Consider the following 20286-nt stretch of genomic DNA (forward strand, 5'->3'; position numbering starts at 1 on the left):
AAGAATGAAAAGACAAACCACAGACTGGGTGGTTTGTCTTTTCATTCTTTTGTATTTGGCAAATTAGATATCCAAAAAAGAACACTCAAAACTCAACGGTAAGAAAATGAACAATCTGAGGGGAAGCTGGCAGAGCAGGAAGCACAGGAATCTGTCTCCGCACCTGGACAACAACTGCTCAGGCAGAATTTGTCTGATGTAACCCTTTTGGAACTCTGGAGTCTGTTGAAGGCTGGCAACTTCCCGGAGAAGACCTGGATGGTAAAGTGCAGTTAATTCTGGTCATCATCTTCTGCTCTTAGCACAGTAGCATCTATCCATCTCCCACCCATCCCTATGCCAGGCAGCTGTACACAGCTTGCAGGAGCCAGGGTGAACAAAAGGACCCTGTCCTCCAAATACTGGGGATCTGTGTGACTGCTGATTCTGATCACAAAGGTGCAAAGAGGCAAGCAGCCATTGTTGTTGCAACTCCACCCCTGTGGCATATCTTTTCCCCACCAGATGGAGTGACTTCCAAGGGATTTAAAGAGCCCCCCCTCCTTCATTTTTCACTTTTCCCCTTTTGGGAGCCAGACAATAAAATTAGCACATTCAAAAACAAATGCATACATGGGGAAAATTAGAAAGTGACTGAAAATGCCCAAGGATAGGCTCAGAAAAGATGTAAGAAGACCTAAGTTTATACCTTAGGCTGATTCTCAGCACAGAGATAGCCTACAACAATCAATAAAATAAAAATAATACAAAAAAACAATAACAGAAAACAGCAAGGGGAAGGGGGAGAATCTGATTCTCATTGTTACCACATTATTAGATTCAAATGTTAAGTGCTCAATAAAAATCATAAGGCATACAAAGAAACAGGAAAGTGTGGCTCAAAGGGGAAAAAAAGAAATCAACAGAAACTGTCCCTGAAAAAGACTTAATGGGAGATATACAAGACAGATACTTTAAAACAGCTGTCTTAAAGATGCTCAAAGAACTAAAGCAAAATGTGGAGAAAGTAAAAAAACAATGTATGGACAAAATTGAAACAGCAAATAAGAGAGAGAAAAACTAAAAAGAAATTCTGAAGCTGAAAAGTACAATATATGAAATGAAAAAGTCACTAGATTCAAAGGCAGATGAGAATAGGCAGAAGAAAGAATCAGCAAATTTGAAGATAAGCTAATGGAAATGATTGAGTCTGAGGAATAGAAAGAAAAAAGATTGAAGAAAAACAAACAGAGCCTAAGGGACCTGTGGGACACCATCAAGCAGACCAACGTATACATTATGGGAGTCCCAGAAGAAAAGAATATTTGAAGAAATAGTGGCTGAAAACTTCCCACATTTGACGAAATCATGAATATAAACATCCAAGAAGCTCAAGGAATGCCAAGTAAGATGAACTCAGAAAGACCCACACCAAGACACATTATAATCAAATTTTCAAAAGACAAAGACAAAGAGAGAATCTTGAAAGCAGCAAGAGATAAGTGTCATCACATACAAGGGAGCCTCAATAAGATTATCAGCAGATTTCTCATCAGAAACTTTGGAAGCCAGAAGGCAGTGCACCGATATATTCAAAATGCTAAAACAAAACAAAAAATAAACAAACAAACAAAACCAAAAACAAAAAACCCCACACACAAGGAAAAACCTGTCAACCAAGAATCCTATATTCAGTAAAACTGTCCTTTAAAAGTGAGAAAGAAATTAAGATACTCCCAGATAAGCAAAAGCTGAGGGAGTTGGTGACCACTAGACTTGCCCAGCAAGAAATGGTCAAGGGAGTCCTGCAGGTAAAAAGAAAAGACAGTAACTTGAAGCTGTATGGGGAAATAAAGATCTCAATAAAGGTTAATATATGGGCAATTATAACAGCTAGTATTATTGTAACAATGGTTAGTAATTGCACTTTTTGTTTTCTACATGATTTTAAGAGACTAACACTTTTAAAGAAAAAAAAACAACTATTTAAAAAGTCGTATTACAAACTTTCGTTTGTAACTTCAAATCTTATTTTCTACATAATTTAGGAGACTAATATATTTAAAAGAATTTTATGTTTTTGGGCACACAATGTATAAAGATGTAATTTTGTGACATTAGTAACTGAAAGAAGTTGTGCAGTGGTCACTCCAGCTCCTGCTGTCTGTGGACCTTCTCTTTACTCCTCTATCCGTGCTGGACCTTAGGGTCCGGACCCAGCTAAGCCATGCCCCTCTTTCCACGGCCAGGTACACGCTGACTGTATGCGAGCTGGTCTGTGTGGTGGGCAGGAAGTGGGGACCTGAGCTCATTAAGTCAGAGAGGGCCTCCTGCTCACCCCCAGCATTGTGTCCTCAATTTCTGATTTTACCCAGTAAGAAAAAAAATCTTTATGATCTTTTTCCAGGCAAGTTGCATGAAGTAAAGAGATATTAATTCTACTGATTCTGAGGGGTATTTGTTTTACACTTAGAATCTCTGAAACTGGGCTATGTGACTTGGATTTGGTGAATGAGAAGGATGGCCGCTGTCTGTAGATGTTGCACTGATGTCCCATGACACACTGACTAGACCTTGAGCCCAGAAGAGCCAGCGTGCCGGCTCTGTGGCCACGGACACGTAGAGTGCAGAGTCAGGGTGTTGTGGAACCAAAACCAACTCTCTTTCAACTAGAGCCCTTTGAGTCCTTCACCTACAGCTCACTCTGAGCCTCTTCTTAGGCTCACCGACACCCTGGGTCAATACCATAAAGACAGGCATGTTCGCCAATCCTAACTTTTGTACAGATTTGCCAAGGAGTCTCCTCCAGTCTACAGAATGCAAGTATCAAGTAACTAAGATACGTCATCATTTTCTTTATGCCAAAAAAGGCAAGGCATTTTCATTTCTGGGGGGAAAGGGGAGAAATGAACCACCGACATGGAGCTTTAAACACACACACACCCGTTACACACCTGCTTATGTCATACTAACTCATCGGACAGACTTTGGGACAGTAAGGTCACTTTAATTTTGGTGGTTGATGTGTGTAAATTTTAGAGACAAGAATATGAGGGGATAATCAAGAGTGAAGAAGGTAAAGCAGGAGAAGGGGAACAGTGTGAGGGGAATAATATCATAGAGAAATAGCAAATAATCTAAGATAAAATCTGTCGCTTGCATCACTGGGCCACGTGCAGCGCCAGAGCCCTGCCGGGGTTTCTGCTGGGATTTTTCAGAACCACTCAGATTTGACACCCACATCCGCCAGATGAGGAGCAGGGCTGGATGGGTGGTCCACGGGGTCCAGTCCCTGTGGTCTGGGGACTCCAGCTGTTGCTGAGGGCATTCCGGGTGCAGGTGGGATGGGGCATGCAGCCAGACCCTGGGCACCCGGCCGTCTCATGTGACTTCACGCCACACTTGCTTTCCACAAGGCAGTGAAAAATCTGGGCTGTCTTTATAGGGGACTCCCCATCTTTGTGCATGTAGGAACACCATGTGACTGAGGGCACGCACCTGCACATGAGTGCCACTCCATTTTACTGTGACCAGGGCCATGCCCAAGAGCTGCCAACATGAGAATGAATGCTTCCTCCTCTGAAGCAGCCAGAAGCTCATTTTCAGAGACTACAGTGTCTGCCCCAACTCTGAAGTGCGTTTCACTGGCCTAGTGACCTACTGGGAACAGCACCATCAGCAGCAGGTGTTGCTGGGAAGCCCCCAGGTGGAACCCGACACCTGCCCAGTTCATGATGAAGGGACGGCTCTGCCCCTCTGTGAGGGAGGGCGTGCTAGAAGAGGTGCCGGAATCCAGGGAGGTGAGCAGGCCCAGCACCCAAGGCAGAGCCCCCGACCCTGAAGGCCCCTGGGGCCCCTCCTTCACGATGTGCTCCCGATGGGGCCTGACAAAGGGCCGCCCAGCGCAGCACTGCCCGCTGCTTGGACCAGAACGATCTGGTCATCCGCGTAGGGATGAGACAATGGGAGGAAGGCGACACTCCTTGCCCTGTGTTTCTGAGCATCCCTCTAAAGGGCAGGCTCTGGTTGACAGCCAGGAAGAGAGAGGCACAGGGAAGCTGAGCACTCGTAGGCATTCACCTGCGTGGCAGGGTGACAAGCAGACTTGCTTTTCTGTGTGAGGTTTCCCCTTTAGGGTCATGCCACCTCCTACCCGGCCCTTGATAGAGGTGGCGATCCCACCGCAGTGCAAGAGGCAAGGAACTATCTATCTGCTGTTTGTCTGAAGTGAGTGCCTCTGTGGCGACGGCACCGTTAGCATGGGGGGGGGGGCACAGCACGTCCCAGCCCCACCATGGGTCATGTGCAGCAATTGGCGGCACACGCAGCGACAGATGGCAGCGACAGGGGAGGGGACAGGACATGCTGGTGGCGTGGGGAGGAGAGGCAGCAGAGCAGTCTGCTGTCCAGAGTGACAGTCTGCATATGGGTAAACTACGAGATAATTAATTTTTAGGGGAAATAAAAGGAAGCAAAGCTCACTGCTGCTGTCCTCCCATTCCAGCCCATGCACGTCCCACGCGGGTCTCTGCATCCTCAGCAAGAGATGATGATTCTGTATGAAGGCCCGGTTACCCTGTGCATTACGTACAGCTGTGAAGCCCTTTATCTGCTGATGGACCCCATTGTTGCTAGCTGGCGTTGGGCTCTCATGTAAGTGAGCAATTTCAAAAAATAAAAAATAAATAAATAAAGAGAGAGTGCGGGACGTGCTCGCAGAGTTTATAGGCGTGAGGCAGCTGGAGGCTGTGGCACATGAAAGATGCATCGCAGCAAACAAAGCCAGAGATCTGGGCAGGCGCGTTAACCCAGCCCAGCAGGGAGGCAGCAGACAGAGGAAACCTTGAAGGTGGAACCACTTCAAACAGTGCAGAGACGCTCCCCGTGGGGAGGGGGAGGGGCAGGGCGCCCACTCTTCCCGTGCCTAAAGTCCCACCAGACAAAAGTTGCAAGATTCAGGATGCACTGGCAGCAGAGCCGCAGATGGCTGGGATAACTGAGCGCCCCGGGCTGCTGGCCATGTTACCAAGCAGCCATGGCCAGGGCAGCCACACTCTTGGGGACACGGAGACACGATGGTGTCACTGCATGAGGATACGCAATGAGAGCCCAGACTGTGCTGTGGGGCACACAGGTGTGCTTTACCATTCCCAGTACAAGCGAGTCACCTTTCCGACCTGTAACAGGCCCCTCCCACCCTCCAGCCCAGGCCTCCCCCTGCCTCCTCAGCTAAGGGGTGATGTGGGCGTGACAGAGCCCCCTGCTCTTGCCTGTGGGAGCTAACAGGGATCCTCCTGCTGTCTGCGAAGTACCACACGGCCCAGCTGCCCCTCTGCCCCGGAGGGCGCCCCTTTTCAGGGCAGACAGAGGCCCAGGAGCCCCTGCCACTCGCTCCTGATTCTCCGTGGTGTCTTCTGGCCAGAGAAGCATGGAGTGCTCTCAAGCTGTAGAGGCCTGAGGGACACCGCACGGCACGGGTGTGCCACGGAGGGCGCCATTACTGCAGACACCTGTCTGCCAATTCTGACAGCAACACGGGGCCCAGGGCCCGGCCCAGAGAGGTTAGCCTGGGCTCGGCTAGCCTGGCCCATGTGCTAGTTGGATGAAAGAAGGAAGGAGCGGATGGGAGAAGCGGGGCCATGGTGCCCACAGCAGGCTGGCCCTGGGGAGGTTCTCACTAAGGTGTCCTCCCTGAACCTCCATGTTCTGTGCTCACCGTCACCACAGTCCACTCCTGCTCAGTCAGCACATTTTCTCTGTGACAAACGCTACCTGTGCTGATGTCATGCCTGGCACTCAGGTCTCAGGGCTTGGTGACCATCTGGCTAAGAAGGAGGCATTTCCAAGTTCAAGACGTCCCCCATGACAAGCAAAGGAGACCCCTGACCTGAGGCTGAACCTGCCACACGTGACATCACGGGGTCGGCAGACAAGAGGAACACCACGGTGTGGGAGAGGAAAGCTCGCGAGGATGTTACACCCGTGAACGCTGATCCCGCGCCATGGTCATGCGAGGGAGCCCCGCTCTGGAGTGTTCTGGGTGAAGGGCCATGGCGCAGGGCGCACAGGGACCCTGTGTGTGTGTGGAGACAGGGTGGCAGGTGTTGACCATAGGTGGTCTGGGGGAGGGGCATGTGAGCATACTTTGTACCGCTATTTTTGCAAATTTTCTGTGAGTTTAAAATTATTTCCGATAAATAATACTAAGACTACTAATAATAAACCACTTGAAACAAATCATCTTCCGCCATCCTGACTTCTGAACATGAAAAAGTCAGTCCTTACTAGTTCGGGCCGCACTAACTGAGAACTTATGATGTATCAGACAGGAACTGGAAGGACTGTGCCTGGCAAATCCCTTTTTCAGAGACAGTATCAACACTTTTCAGCCCCACATTCACGATCTGCTTAGAACCAAGCGGATGGCAGCCCTGGGCAGCATCAGAGGCCAGCCACCCTCCACCGACTGTCAGCATGCTCATCACAGCTTCCTCCTTTACTTGTTAGTAATCACAGGCCCCAGCGAGGCCACAAGTTCGTTTCCACTTCCTCTAAGACATGTCACTGAATTTGACAGAAACGTGTCTCCTTCAGGACGGTCTGGGCCTCACAGTTTTCATGCCTTCAGGCCTAACCCTGCCCGGGGACCAGCCTACCCCTACTTATGGTGCTGATGGGAATCCCGGGAAGGCACAGGCACGGGTGTGGGCCCTGAGCTGCTCGGGCTGAGGCCGCATCTCAGGGAGCGGAGAGCCCAGATGGAAAGTTCCATGTAGGTCACTGCCTGTGTCCTGCTCTGTTCTCACTCTACAAAGTCCCAGGGTGAGGGAGAATGGAACAATATCTCTGAGTCCCCACTTTTAAAGGCTAGAGGAAGTTTGATAAATGCCACCAAGACACAAGAGGGAGGTGCTGCCACTCTATCCATGGGTGAGACCACAAAGCCCTGTTTCTGGGCTGCAGCCCTCACAGGTAACACGCTACAACTAAGTGTCCTACTGTACTGGAGGTGGAATCAGGCAAATAGTGCCACGATGGCAGGGGGCTCCTTCAAGCAAGACCGTAGGGAGAGAGAAGCAGGTCCCTGCAGCCGGCACTTAACCAGGGGTCCCTCCTGTGGTCCTGGTCACCCCAGGGATGGCCTCTGCCTAGCTCAGCCCTACTGGTCAGAGAACCAAACACTAGGTCCAGATATACCATATTCCCACGTGCGGGACAACAGGCCCTCTGGTGTGTCCTCCCATGGAGCAGTCCTCAACCTCCATTCTTCCACTGAGGCAGTTCTAGTCTGGACTGTCACACTGATTCCTTCATTGAGTTGCAAACATTCTAGAACACGCTGTTGCAAGTGCTAAATCTCCTTACTTTCACATTTAGACAGTCAGGGTGCATCTGTATGGGCTCACTATGCAGGGAGGAAGAGACCCTGGCTCCCTTATGCCCCCTCCAGCCTCCATGGCCCATCAGGCCCCCAGCCCATGCCGCCCACTCCTCCTGAGCCCCCATCCTGTGGAACAAGTGCTGCCTTCTCCCTGATTGTCAAGACGCTGCAGGCCGGGTCTGCCAGCTCTTTCTATTTTAAGTGTTTTCAGTGCACAACTGTCTATAGACTGAAACAATTAAAGACGGGCGAGGAGGAGCTGTCAGATCGCCTACTGCTTGTCACTGCAGGTGTGAAGTAGTTAAATTGTATTGTAATTTAAGAGGAAGCTGCTCCCCACCCCCACCCCTTCTCTCTGGCAACACCTCTGCCACTTCCGGCAGAACAGGTGCACATGGAGGACGAGCCATCAGGTGACCGGCACCTAGCGGAGGCGGCACCGTCATGGATGATGCTGCCTGTGCCACTAGCGTCTGATGAACCCACCCCCCCCACTGTTTCTCTGCTGGGTACCTCCTGATGGAGCAGTGTCCCTGGAACCCACACCCTGGCCAGCACTCTCAGCTGGTTGTATGCACACCCAGCATACAGGCTGAGCACCCAGCGGGGAAGCAGCCATCAAATGCATGGAGGACTGGTGACCTGGGGGTAAGCAGGAGTCTAGAAAGAGGCAGGGGGCAGGGTGCAGTGCATGGCACAGGGTGAGAACCAGAAAAGAACCCCTGGTGTGGGTGTGGCTGAAGGCTCTAGACCAGCAGCGCAGAGACGAAGAGCCAAGGCAGAGGGCGGTCAGGCAGTGACAGCAGTGGCTCAGGACCCTCAGGGTGGAAGCTGCCCACAGGCTATGAAGGAGCAAGGCCTTATCTGGAGGCCAGCACATCTGGAACGGGAGGTTGAGAGAGTAACAAAGCAGCGAGAACCCTCCACGGGAGGGAGTAAGAGGTTTTCTTGGGTCAGCGGAACACCTACTTCTTGATGTCCTTCTGAAAATGTCCATAAAATTCCACTTAAAAGCACCCAAGTTCCACCTATCTGCTCGCAGGAAAATGTTCAACAACCATCTCTTCAACCCTCCCATTTCAGACGTGGAAACCATGGCCCACAGGGGATGGCCCAGCCTCAGGCCCTCCTGGCACATGTGGGATGCAGAGCGGGAGACTCACGGGGGCCAATGGTGCTCAGAAAGCAGGAAACGCTGCAATGAGGACTCACAACTTTCATCTTTTGAAACCTCAGGGTATCAGAAATCAAATCAGTCACATGTGATGTCTAATATGGATATCAGCTGTAGAGAGAATAATTTCCTTTTAAATCAAAAATTCCATTTCCTACTAATCCCCTAAACCTTTCCGCGACTCCCCTTCACTTATGATCAGCACATTTGTAGCTATTAAAATCTTCACTAAAATAAGATAACAGCGTCCCTTTCTTCTTCTTCACCCTTGTCCATTTTAGAATTTTAGAATAATATAGAAACTGAGAGAGAGACCTACCAATGATTTCAGTAGAAGCGTGTAACCTTAATTCTAAGGACATTGTGAATTGGCCCAAAGGGCTTCAGCTGGAGCGGCCACACCTGCCGTGGGATCTTATGTTGGCATCCGCTCTGAGTGGGTGCCAGGGTGCTGCCAGCACAGAATTTTTAACCAGATCTTACCTACGACGACTTCTGTTTGAATTTGGGCTGTCTTTATCCAAGGCTGTCATGACCCACCTCAAAGCAGCCCTAGTGGACAGAGCGCAGGGAGGAGACATGCAGAGCGCTGGAGGTCGGGGCACAGCTGGGTCGTGGTTGCCCTCTTACACTGTCTACACGGCGGGCAGTGCCTGGAAACACTAATGGGCACCCTCGGTAAATGCCATTTACCGGGAGCATCTCCACTGTCCAGAAGGGCTGTTCCTGCGCAGTGGGGACTCCACTTCCAAAGCAGAGACCCTCGACTTCTGTGACTGGCCTGCTGGGCAGTTATGACCATGTGACACTCATGTGCTGCCAGCTGAGAACAGAGTGACTCACCCTAGTGTCCTTCTCATTTCCTTCCACATGGAGGACGTAGGGGCAGCCGTCCTTCTGCGTGTTTTCTGTGACAATGCGTACCTCGACGCCTGGCAGTGGGGTCCCCACAGAACCTGCAGGGAGAGGAGAAACATGGGGTCAGAGGGATTCCGAAGGAGAGGACTGCATGCCACCTGGGTCCTGGTCATGCACAGAGGGGAGAAGACCCAGGAGCCAAGGGGGCCCCACGTGGTGACGCAGGTGCCCACCAGCTGCAGAAGCAGCAGTCAGTACTCGCAGCTGCCAATGTGTGTGAGGCTGGCTCCTAATGCTTCAGAGAGCCTTCCGGTCATCTCAGGAAGGTCCCGGCACCCAGGGTGGGACAGCGACAGCTTCCACCTGTACCCCAGCACGTGGCTGGGCAGTAACAGCACTGCAGTACCCCTGTCCAGAGAAGGTCCCAAGAGGCACCGATGCATGAAGCTGGGGAGTGAGCAGGGATCCTCGTGATATGGGGATAATACCACTGGTGTTTGGGGTCATGTATTAGACACCCGTGGTTTCTTGTGTCTTCATCCCACCTGAAGCCTCCAGCGTGCTCAGCCAGCTCACAATCAAACTTTGAACCCACAAAGGTAAGGCAGGTGACCAGGACGGACGTATCCCCCCAACCACTGTAATAAATGACTAAGGTGGGGCAGAGATTCCAAGACCAAATGCTCAGCATCTATGAGAAATCACTTCCAGGTGTCAGGCCCTTTATTTTAACTGCTGGAATCAATGAGGATTTGTCAGGGGATAAAAGTCCCAGGCAGCCGGGTCAGCAAACTCTCTGTGATCCCTTAGTGTCCTCGATCCAGACCCTTCCCAGGTCTGTCACATCTGTCTCGTTTTGCGACAACAGTGCTCCTCGGCCTGTCTTCTGCACCTGAGGTCCTAGGGGGCAAGTCCTGGGTCCCATAACCCTGGTGAGCTCTCTGCTGTTCCATGCCCTGGAAGCCTTGCTCCTCCACTCTGGTCAGAAATCTGGGTCCCTGTCCAGGCAGCAAGCAGATAGACCAGCATCCTTCCATTTCTTTATTCTTTTTTTTTTTTTTTTTTTGCTTCCAAAGATTTTTAAAATTACTGAAATCTATGTAAGATACAATTGATCATTATAAAGTGGCAGATCAGTGGCATTTAGCACGTTCACAGTTGTGCAATCCTCACCACCATCTACGTACAGTCATCACCCCAGAAGGAAGCCTGTGCCCATCAGCAGTACTCCCCACACCCCTCACCCCTACACCCCAGCAACCACTAATCCAATTTCTGTCTCTACAGATTTGCCTGCTCTGAACATTTCCTACAAAAAGAATCGTACGATGTATGTCCTCCCATCTCTTCTTGGGGGTGTATCTACTTGGAGCTAGCGGCCACACAGGCTCCAGGACACTCAGGACTTGAGGCAGCCTGGAAGCATGGGCATTTCATCTCCGGTGTGGAGACAAGACATGGGGACCAGAGACAAGCACCAGCCTGAGAATGTGGAGATGGGTCCAAGCCCAGCCCTCTCCGAACTTGAAAGCCTTGGCCTGACCCTGGGCACAGTCAAGACCAACTGCCATTCTGCACACTCTAAATTCAGTTTCCAGTGGACCTCAAGCTCATTCTCTTTTCTAGATTAAATGACCCCTTTCTTTGTGGAACTCTCTTTTCACTGACAAGTTGAACTCCTGTCGTCTACACTCCTGGACCTCACCGTCTGCTGAGGACTGACAGATACACCAGTAGAGTGAGTCAGACGGGGCCACCGCCCGGACTGCTGGGGCGCCCACCAAAGCTGGGGGTCCAAGGTCTCCAGATGCTCCCAACTGCTTGTGTTTTACGGTCAAACTTCAGTAGGCTGACCTTGGCTTTAGCCCTTAGTGACTGGAGTGTTGGCCATCATCCGTGATAAGTGTGTGCAGAAGCCACGGAACAAAGGGCTAAGGGAGGGGTTGGGCAGATAACATGCAGAAGAGAAAAGCTGTGTGTGATAGGCAGGGATGAAGCCATGCAGGAGGACACGCAGACAGGCCACGCTGACCGGCCACGCAGACAGGCCACGCTGACCGGCCACGCAGACAGGCCATGCACACCGGCCACGCTGACCAGGCGCCCCTGGCAGTGCCATAGGCCCTATGGAGCTGACAGTGTGCCCGTAATCTGTATTAATAAGATGTTTCTTGCTGCTTGAGCAAGGGTGATGCAGTGCTGGGCAGGGTGATTAGCCTGAATAATGAGAAAACATCAAATACTGGAAATTGATTTATTATCCTCTGAGACTGGTCAGATATGATTTCTTCAAGTACCTGCCAGAGATAAAGAGTTCCATGAACACACCTTAAACAATCAGGCAGAATGTGATTATTGCATCAGGAGGCACTTCATCAACGTAAGTACAGAATCTTAAGCAGGACCAACCACCTCATCCAGAAATAAAAGCCTGCTTGATCCTTGTTCCCTTCCTTCAGAGGAACTGTCTTAGCAGCAGTGTGACGCCTACTCAGGCCTGACTGAGCGCTCTCAGATAGGGATGGCTCCTCAGGTGTGAGCCCTGCGCTCAACTCCCCAGGAGGAAGGAAGCAGAGGCTCCATCTAAGCCCTGGGACCGCACGGAGATGCTTGTGGACAAGGGAGTCCTCCTGGGTCTGCCCACAGGCCTCAGGGCAGAGGAGGCATGTGGCCACCCCATGCGGGGCCTGGCCATTTACAGTAGCCATCGGAGGCGCCTATGGAGAAGGTTAAGGGCTCGGTCCCACCTTCAGTGGGTCACTTCAGTGACTGCCAGTCACAAGTGGTGTTGCTCACAGCTTCTGTCCAACTTGGCTACAAATCAGAAGTTACCACAATCCCCTTCAGCGGTTCAATAATTTGCTAGAGCAGCTCACGGAACCCAAGAAAACAGTTTACTTACTAGAAGGCCAGTTTGTTATAAAGGATTCAACCTCAGAAAAACCAGTTGGAAGAATGCCTAGGGCAGGGATGGGGGAAGGGGCCCAAGCTTCCATGCTCTCCAGGAGAGCCACCCTCCCAGCACCTGCATGTACTCATTCACCAGAGGTGCCATTATGCAGCAATGGTTTGATTAAATCACTGACCGCTCATGATTAATTCAACCTCCAGTCTTTCTCCCCTCCCAGGTGGTCAGGGTGGGGCTGAATTCCAACCCTTCAATCACCTGTTCCTCTGACAACCAGCCACCATCCTTAGGGGTTTTCCAAAAGTCATCTCTTTAACACACATTCAGGTATGGTGGCAAGTGGCTTGGTATGAATTTAAAAAGACCCTTATGATCTAGGAAATTCCAAGGGTTTTAGGAGCTCTGTGCCAGGAATGGAAACAAAGATCAAAGATATATCTCTTATCAGAGAGGAACATGCAAAAAAGGCCAGCTTCCCCAACACCGCCCTCCACTCATTTCTCTTTTGAATGTTTTTTTAAAAAGGAAGAAACCAAAAAAAAAAAAAAAAGAAGGAAGAAACCTCCCTCCACACATTCTTCCTGCTCTTCTGCTCAATTAGGTAAGGCCTCTTATGCCCTCTCAAAGTGAAAGTTACAAACTGTTAAGATCTATAATGAAAGTGCTGACAGAATCTTAATTAATCATGGCCTCACAAACCCAGCAAGAGTTAACTTTCAAAGCAGAGACAATGACTTGAATTTCACAGCCCTGCTGATGGCACTGAAGTGAGGTCCACACAGAAAAGAGACTGAAGCCATGGGTGGGGCAGCGACAGAGCCCCAGAAACACCCCACCCCACTCCATTCCCAAGCTGGTCCTGGCAGTGCAGGATTAACTGGGCAGCAGCCACCCTCCTAGCACCATGTAGACAGCGCCCCTCCTAGCATCACGTGGACAGCGCCCCTCCTAGCATCACGTGGACAGCGCCCCCTCCTAGCACCACGTGGACAGCGACCCTCCTAGCATCACGTGGACAGCACCCCCTCCTAGCACCACCTGGACAGCGCCCCCTCCTAGCATCACGTGGACAGCGCCCCCTCCTAGCACCACCTGGACAGCGCCCCCTCCTAGCACCACCTGGACAGCACCCCGTCCTAGTACCACCTGGACAGCGCCCCCTCCTAGCACCACCTGGATAGCGCCCCCTCCTAGCAACACCTGGACAGCAACCCTCCTAGCACCACCTGGACAGCGCCCCCTCCTAGCACCACCTGGATAGCGCCCCCTCCTAGCAACACCTGGACAGCAACCCTCCTAGCACCACCTGGACAGCGCCCCCTCCTAGCACCAGCTGAACAGCGCCCTGTCCTAGCAACACCTGGACAGCGCCCCCTCCTAGCAACACCTGGACAGCGCCCCCTCCTAGCACCACGTGGACAGCTCCCCCTCCTAGCAACACCTGGACAGCGCCCCCTCCTAGCAACACCTGGACAGCGCCCCCTCCTCGCACCACCTGGACAGCACCCCCTCCTAGCACCACCTGGACAGCGGCCCCTCCTAGCACCACGTGGATAGCGCCCCCTCCTAGCACCACATGGACAGCGCCCCCTCCTAGCACCACCTGGACAGCTCCCCCTCCTAGCACCACGTAGACAGTGCCCCCTCCTAGCATCACGTGGACAGCGCCCCCTCCTAGCGTCCATCTGGGCAGCAGCACTGGCCACAGTCAGAAGTGGCGTGTCATTCTTCCACCTTTCTAAAACAGTTGTCAGCTCTTCCCAGATAACTTTAATTGGCCTGCAGCTCTGTCCAGCATCTGGGGAGCGAGGCTGCTCTGCAGCTGGTCCCAAGAGAATGGAAACAGGCCGATAAGGTCCTGGAGCTCCTGTCAACGCTCCACGGAGTCCCACTGCAGGAGCCATTAGCGCCTCTGATCTCAACCTCCAATTAGAGCGTCATTAGGCCCAGCAGCGCTCAGCCATGAATTATTCATCTCCCTTCACTGTAACCGCATGGGACACAGAATGAACAATCAGATCCAACCCAGAGCTTAACACACAGCAAACATCTACCCTCACGCAGTGAGTCCCTCCTTTGAGGCTGACCTTGCCCTTCTGTGCACCCCCTCAGGTGTTCAGAACCTTTAAATGAATCCTGGTGTTTGTTCGGGTGACCACAGGAGCAACGTTCAGAGGCTGCGCAGGCAGCAGGAAGGAAGGGGACTCCAGAAACCACCCCCACAAGGCCAGGAAGGGTGGTATGGCTGTGTCCCCAGTGTGAAGGGGTCACAGGCTGGGGCTCCAACATGAGTCCACAGCCTCCGGCTGAAATTAATCTAGGGGAGGGGCGCAAGGACTATTTTTGCAGTTGGAACTAGGAGGTTGGATTCCAAGCCTGCTGCCTACGTGCTCAGACACAGAACTCAGGCAGACGTTAATCAATGACACAGCAATCTCTCCGGAAGACTAGAGATTCCATTAGGACCATCCCTGCAGTTAAGTCCACGGCAAATTAAACACAGGTTGTACTTTACAAGAGTTAAAAACCAGCCTGCCCCGATTCTTCTTCCATCTTACTGAAGTCAAACATACCATTGTTCCTCTAGCCTCCTTCCTCCCCACACCAGTGACTTTCCCATGGAAGCAGAAAACACATATAAACCCAGCCCGGGGCAATGGAGGGGGTCTTTCTTCCACTAGTGATTAGAGATCTCCACCCTGCCTGTGGCGTGGCCTTTGTTTCCTTATTTACTCTCTGCCAAATAAACTGACTTTTACTTTAAATTCTGTATTGGCTCATGTTTGAATTCTTGCCAATGTGAAGCCAAGGACCCTTTTTTCCTGTAACAAAAATGAGCCCCAGCCCAGGAGTTGAGGTGCACAGAGAAGACCTAAAGGTGCAAAAAAAACACACACACAAAAACCCCTCCTCAACCGGATTTCTCCAGAAATGATGCTCAGAGATTGTATTTTAGGGATTTTCATGTAGCACTCTTGAATTTCACGTTGAGGGTTACTTTATTTACTTTTTTCCAAACCAAAGAACTGACACTGCACTTGACTCTTACAGGCTTGCTTTACAGAAAAGAAAAAAAAAATCACAGAAATTTGATTCCAGTGTACAGAAGAGAAACTACACCCAGTCCACGTTCTGATGTTCTATACACTGTCTTTGAGGCCTGAATAAGAGCTGCAGCTATAATTTAAGATTCAGGAATTTCTGCCCAATAAACCTGGGGATTTGGAGTCTTGGGGTTCTGCCCACTCAGAGGGAACCGGAGGAGGCCAGGTCAGTCAGGGACCTTCCTGGTGCACCTCTCTCCAGGGTGGCTGCCTGCCTAGCTCCCCCCAGAGTCCTAGGGTGAGCCCCTAGCTGGGCCTCCGGGCCTCTGCCTACAGACAGTCCCTGAGTCTCCTTCCTACAGATGGTCCCTGCCTTACCCTTTGTTCGCTCCATCCTATCCTGGCTCCCGGTCTTGGCTTCTCAGCCTTGTATTTGCTCTTGTGATTAAGGCCCAGAAAGTTTCCCGTCCGTTTTTTCGCTCCCTCTCTCTTCCTTCAGACTGGGCTGCATGCTGTGCCGCTGTGCTCTGGCAAAGTGGGCATCCTTGCTTAACGGTGTGAATGTCTGCTCAATCATGTACCTGCTCTGTGGCCTTGGGCAGGTTTTCTTGAAGCCTATCTCCTCGTCTGTCAGTGGGTAAGATCACCCCTATATAAGGGGCTGTTCTGAAGACAGTTTGGCGCTACTTAGAAAGTTGAATACAGACTACCTTCTGACCCAGCAATCCCACTCTGAGGTATTTACTCATGAGAAGTAAAGACAGATAGATGCTCACACAAAAACCTGCACACCCATGTTTATAACAACTCTGCTGGCAACTGTCCAGAACTAGACACAACCCAACATCCTTCAGCTGGTAAACAGTTTGAAAAACAGTGGCCTGTCCACACCATGAATCCTATGTGGCAATGGAAAAGGACACGTGACGACACGGATGGTCTCATACGTGTCCCGCTAAATGAGAGAAGCCAGACTCAAAAGGTCACGTCCTGTAGGATTCATTTATATGACATTCTAGAAAGAGCATAATTACAGGAAGAGAAAACAGGTAAGTGCCGACCTGACCCTGGGATAGAAGAGGTGCTGATCACACAAAAAGGGAAAGGTTTGAGGCAATTCAATATTTGGAGTGTGATGGTAGCAACACAACTACTCACAGAACTGAATGTGAGAAAGGTGAATTTCATGGAATGTGCAAGATAAATGGATGTACAGCTATAGTTGTAGATGTAGGATTATTTTACTTTTACTTCTAATGAGATATTACTTGTGCTTTGGACACCATGGAGATGACTTCTCATGAGGACTAGAGGAGAGCCAAGAACAGAACAACACAATACAACACAACACAATCCCATCTCAGGCCTTGGGCTCTGCTTGCAGATTCCATTAAGGACCCAGGACGTGAAGGTCTGTTTAAATGCTAGTCAGAGTGGAACATCTTAGAGAAGGCTGGATAGGGAGACCAAAGGACAAAAACCTGTCTTGAGCAGCGGGCCAGCCACACGTGTGTAGGTCCCTGAGCACAGGTGGTAGATTTTATCACCTCGTCCCCCACACGTGTCGTCTCTCCTGTTGCCACTGGCCTTGCAGGGCTCCGGGCACCTGGTTGGGAGGCTCCAGCCAGCAGCCAACTTGGCCAGCACCCCGAGAAGGTTCTCGTGGCCCAGTAGGGCAGCACCCTCCACAGACTGGCCCACCTGAGGGGCACAGAGCAGAGGGGAGGCCACCGCTGGAGGGCAGTGTGCGTACCTGGCAGGCGAGCTGTTGGGGTCAGGGGGTTGGACAGGGCCATGCCGATCTCTGTCATCCCGTACCTCTCCAGCAGAGTGTGGCCTGTGATGTTTTTCCACTTCTCCAGCACAGGCAGGGGTAGGGCAGCTGATCCCGAAACCATCAACCTGGCCGGCAAACCAGAGGCAACCTTAGCTTCTTAATGATGCTACTCTTCAGCGCAACAAAAAAACGACGTCAAACATTCTTCACTCTGCATCACTATTTTAAAATTCACGATACAAACTGTAGTTGGGGCTATAATGTAACTTTGTTCTTGGAAAAGAATTTTTTGGGTATATTTTAGAATGCAAGCAGGTCTTTCAAAGGAATGGGTAATCAAGGTAAAAGAAAAAAATAATTTTAGGGTCTTCAGTGGCATGCTTTGCAAATAATTAACATGCTGCTCACAAACCATCCAAAGTAACAGCAATAAGATGATTACAACAGAATGTAGTGCGTGGATAAAATGCTACCAGGTCTGAGGGGTACGAGGAGCAGAGGAGAGGGGGCAGCCCTCAGCTGGGGGACGTACGCACTGCTTCATGCTAACAAGCTCACGATGCTGACAATGACATTTACATAACATCTGAGAGCTCCTAACTGCTCTGACGTACACCATGTCACTTAAGCATCATGTGTAGAAAGGAAGAAGCTTTGGGTTCTAGTTCTAGCCGGAGAAGGAACAACCACTGTGTTTCCTCACAAGGATGTACAGCGCACAAGGACCCGCCCTGCCACAAGCCAAAACTGGTGCGGTCTCAGGGCCTCTGTCGCCCAGAAACCCAGGAAACCCTGGTTTCTTCTCCTTCTCTGGTATCCCTGCCCTGGTTTCTGCAGGGTTGGGTAGAATGTGCTCCTAATGCCACTTTCGTATTGGTGGCCGAGCATGAGACACCTTCCTCAACAGCTGCCCAGTCCCACAATGCCTTGTGACAGGGTGGGCTGCACGTGACGGGCAGCAGGCAACATCAGGTAAGGGTTGTAGTTCCAGCAAAACGTTTACAGGAGAGGAGCAAAGGGATGGTGGGAGCAAAGTCATAACAACATCAAATATTTATCTTGGCTAATCCAGAATCCTCTCTGGGAAACAAAGGTGCCCTTCCTGTGTTCTCCTTCAGGACTAGGAATCAGATGCGTGGAGCGACACGGAGGCCACAGGGACACGCACACAAATACGTTCAGAATTTTAAATTCATGTTTGTCTGGCAGCTCACTCACTGTGGTGTTAAAAGGCTGTGCTTACCACACACATAGCTTGTCGTGTGTCTGGTGACACGCGTCTGTTGAGCCTGGGAAACTCACCAAGCTACCCACTTAGGTGTGCGCTCTAAGGGTCACACTTCAGTAACAAGCAGGGAGAGGAGCCTGCCATGTCTACAGGTTCCTGAGAGAGTACAGAGGACCCTTCATACCATTGAGGGACCCCAAAGACTTGGGCGCACCTCTGTCAAGGGGGTTGTGATGGAGCCCCCAGCAGGGAGGACTCCAAGAGCTGCAGACGTAGATGTGGGGTCAGAAAGGAAGAGAGGGAGATGGCCAGTCACTGTCCTTACCCTCATCCTCAGACTGTGCCATAAGAAGAAGACAGACAAAGACAGATAGAATACAGATAGAGATATACCGTGTTGCCCCGAAAATAAGACCTAGCCGGACAATCAGCTCTAGTGCGTCTTTTGGAGCAAAAGACGCACTAGAGCTGATTGTCCGGCTAGGTCTTATTTTCGGGGAAACATCGTACATGTAGATAGATCTACAGAGGGATAGGACAGAGACAGATATAAAATACACACAGATCTATAGAGAATGCAGATATAAATACGTAGATGTATATTTTAAAGGAAATGGAAAACACTGCTTCCTAAAACTTAGCAGAACTGATTTATTAGAAATAAGGACTATTTGCTGATCTTTAAGACTTTCTGGATGGGAAGATGGACTGTTTTCATTTACCTGATCTTTTCTTCACACACTGCACGCACGAAATCCTGGACATGAGGCTGGGTGAAATGCTTGTCATAATAATCCATCAACTTGGTGTATATTGTAGGCACTGCCATAAATACATTTATTCGTGGAGTTTCAGAACTTAAGAACTTTTCCCAAACCTAAAAAGAAAACAAGAAGCATAGAGCAAAAAGATTAGAAAACACACACACACACACACACACACACACACACACACACACACACGTATGGATGCCTCCAGTTCCAGGAACAGTGTTCATAGTGGAGGCCTCTCCTTTTCGGGAGCGTTAAAGGGTCCATAAGCAGCTCCCACCTACAAGGGCATCTCACTTTCATAGAGTGACAACACCTCTGGCCATTCCCATAGAAGTTGCCCTGTTGTTGGGACACATCTGTGCCCAGCCTTAGGGGTGACCTATGAGGAGGGAGAGGGTTCAGAGAGAAGTGCAGGGACACGGGTCCAGCCTTGGATCTGCTGTCAGAGAAGATGCTGGCACCTCAGATGCTTCCGAGTGGCACCAGTGAACCTGAGAGTCAGCACAGTGACTGGCACAGAGGGGCACGCAACAGATGGTGAACAGATGACGACTTGTGTTTTATTGGGAAAAGTCAAGCGAGTTTTGTATTTCACTCTGTAACAGATGTTTCTTGTTTTAATATAAAGATGTTTCAAGTTTCTCACCAGTTAAAGTGCTCATGTGTTATCCCTAATCTTCAAACAAAGCTGGTGTGTTATGCTCATTATGTGGTTCTTTTCACAGCAGCAGTACCGTGTAAGTCAGTCCATGGTCAGGATGGAGAGCCCAGCGTTCCTGGTGCTGGGTGCCCAGTGCACTGAATGTAGACAGAGCTCGTCCCTAAGGCATTTGAAACTTTGGAAAAATGGAAACTAATGCTGTGGTCCAACGCATCCCATCTCAATTCCTAACTGGATGGTAGGAATTAGCTCCTTACTTTAGCTGCTAGACAGAGGAAAGGATGCCTCTCCAGGGAAAAAATAATATTCTTGCAAAGACAATGACTGGCATCCCCCTCAAATTACAAAGCATGTAAGGAAACAGAAAAATGTGACCCAGGATTAAGGAAAAAAAAGTCAACAGAAGCAGACCATCAGAAGATCCAGATGTTGGAATTTTCAGACAAGGAATTTAAAATAATTACAATAAACAGGCTAAGGAATTTAGAAAAAAGGATTAACAA

General features: G+C 50.3%; 1 protein-coding gene across 3 annotated transcripts in view; it reads right to left on the minus strand.

Annotated features, from left to right (window-relative positions):
• Positions 1-20286, minus strand: part of ACSF3 (acyl-CoA synthetase family member 3) — a 69105-nt gene that overhangs the window by 27263 nt on the left and 21556 nt on the right. For all 3 annotated transcript variants that reach the window (XM_019742690.3, XM_019742691.3, XM_019742689.3), the window contains exons 4-6: positions 19072-19226; positions 17098-17246; positions 9378-9490 (exon numbers count right to left, since the gene is read on the minus strand). In XM_019742690.3, the coding sequence (XP_019598249.3) occupies positions 9378-9490; positions 17098-17246; positions 19072-19226 (417 nt within the window). The remainder of the gene's footprint in view (positions 1-9377; positions 9491-17097; positions 17247-19071; positions 19227-20286) is intronic.

The sequence above is a fragment of the Rhinolophus sinicus genome, chromosome 8, assembly GCF_057876585.1.
Source record: "Rhinolophus sinicus isolate RSI-liver-muscle chromosome 8, RSI-T2T, whole genome shotgun sequence".
NCBI classification, from domain to species: Eukaryota; Metazoa; Chordata; class Mammalia; order Chiroptera; family Rhinolophidae; genus Rhinolophus; species Rhinolophus sinicus.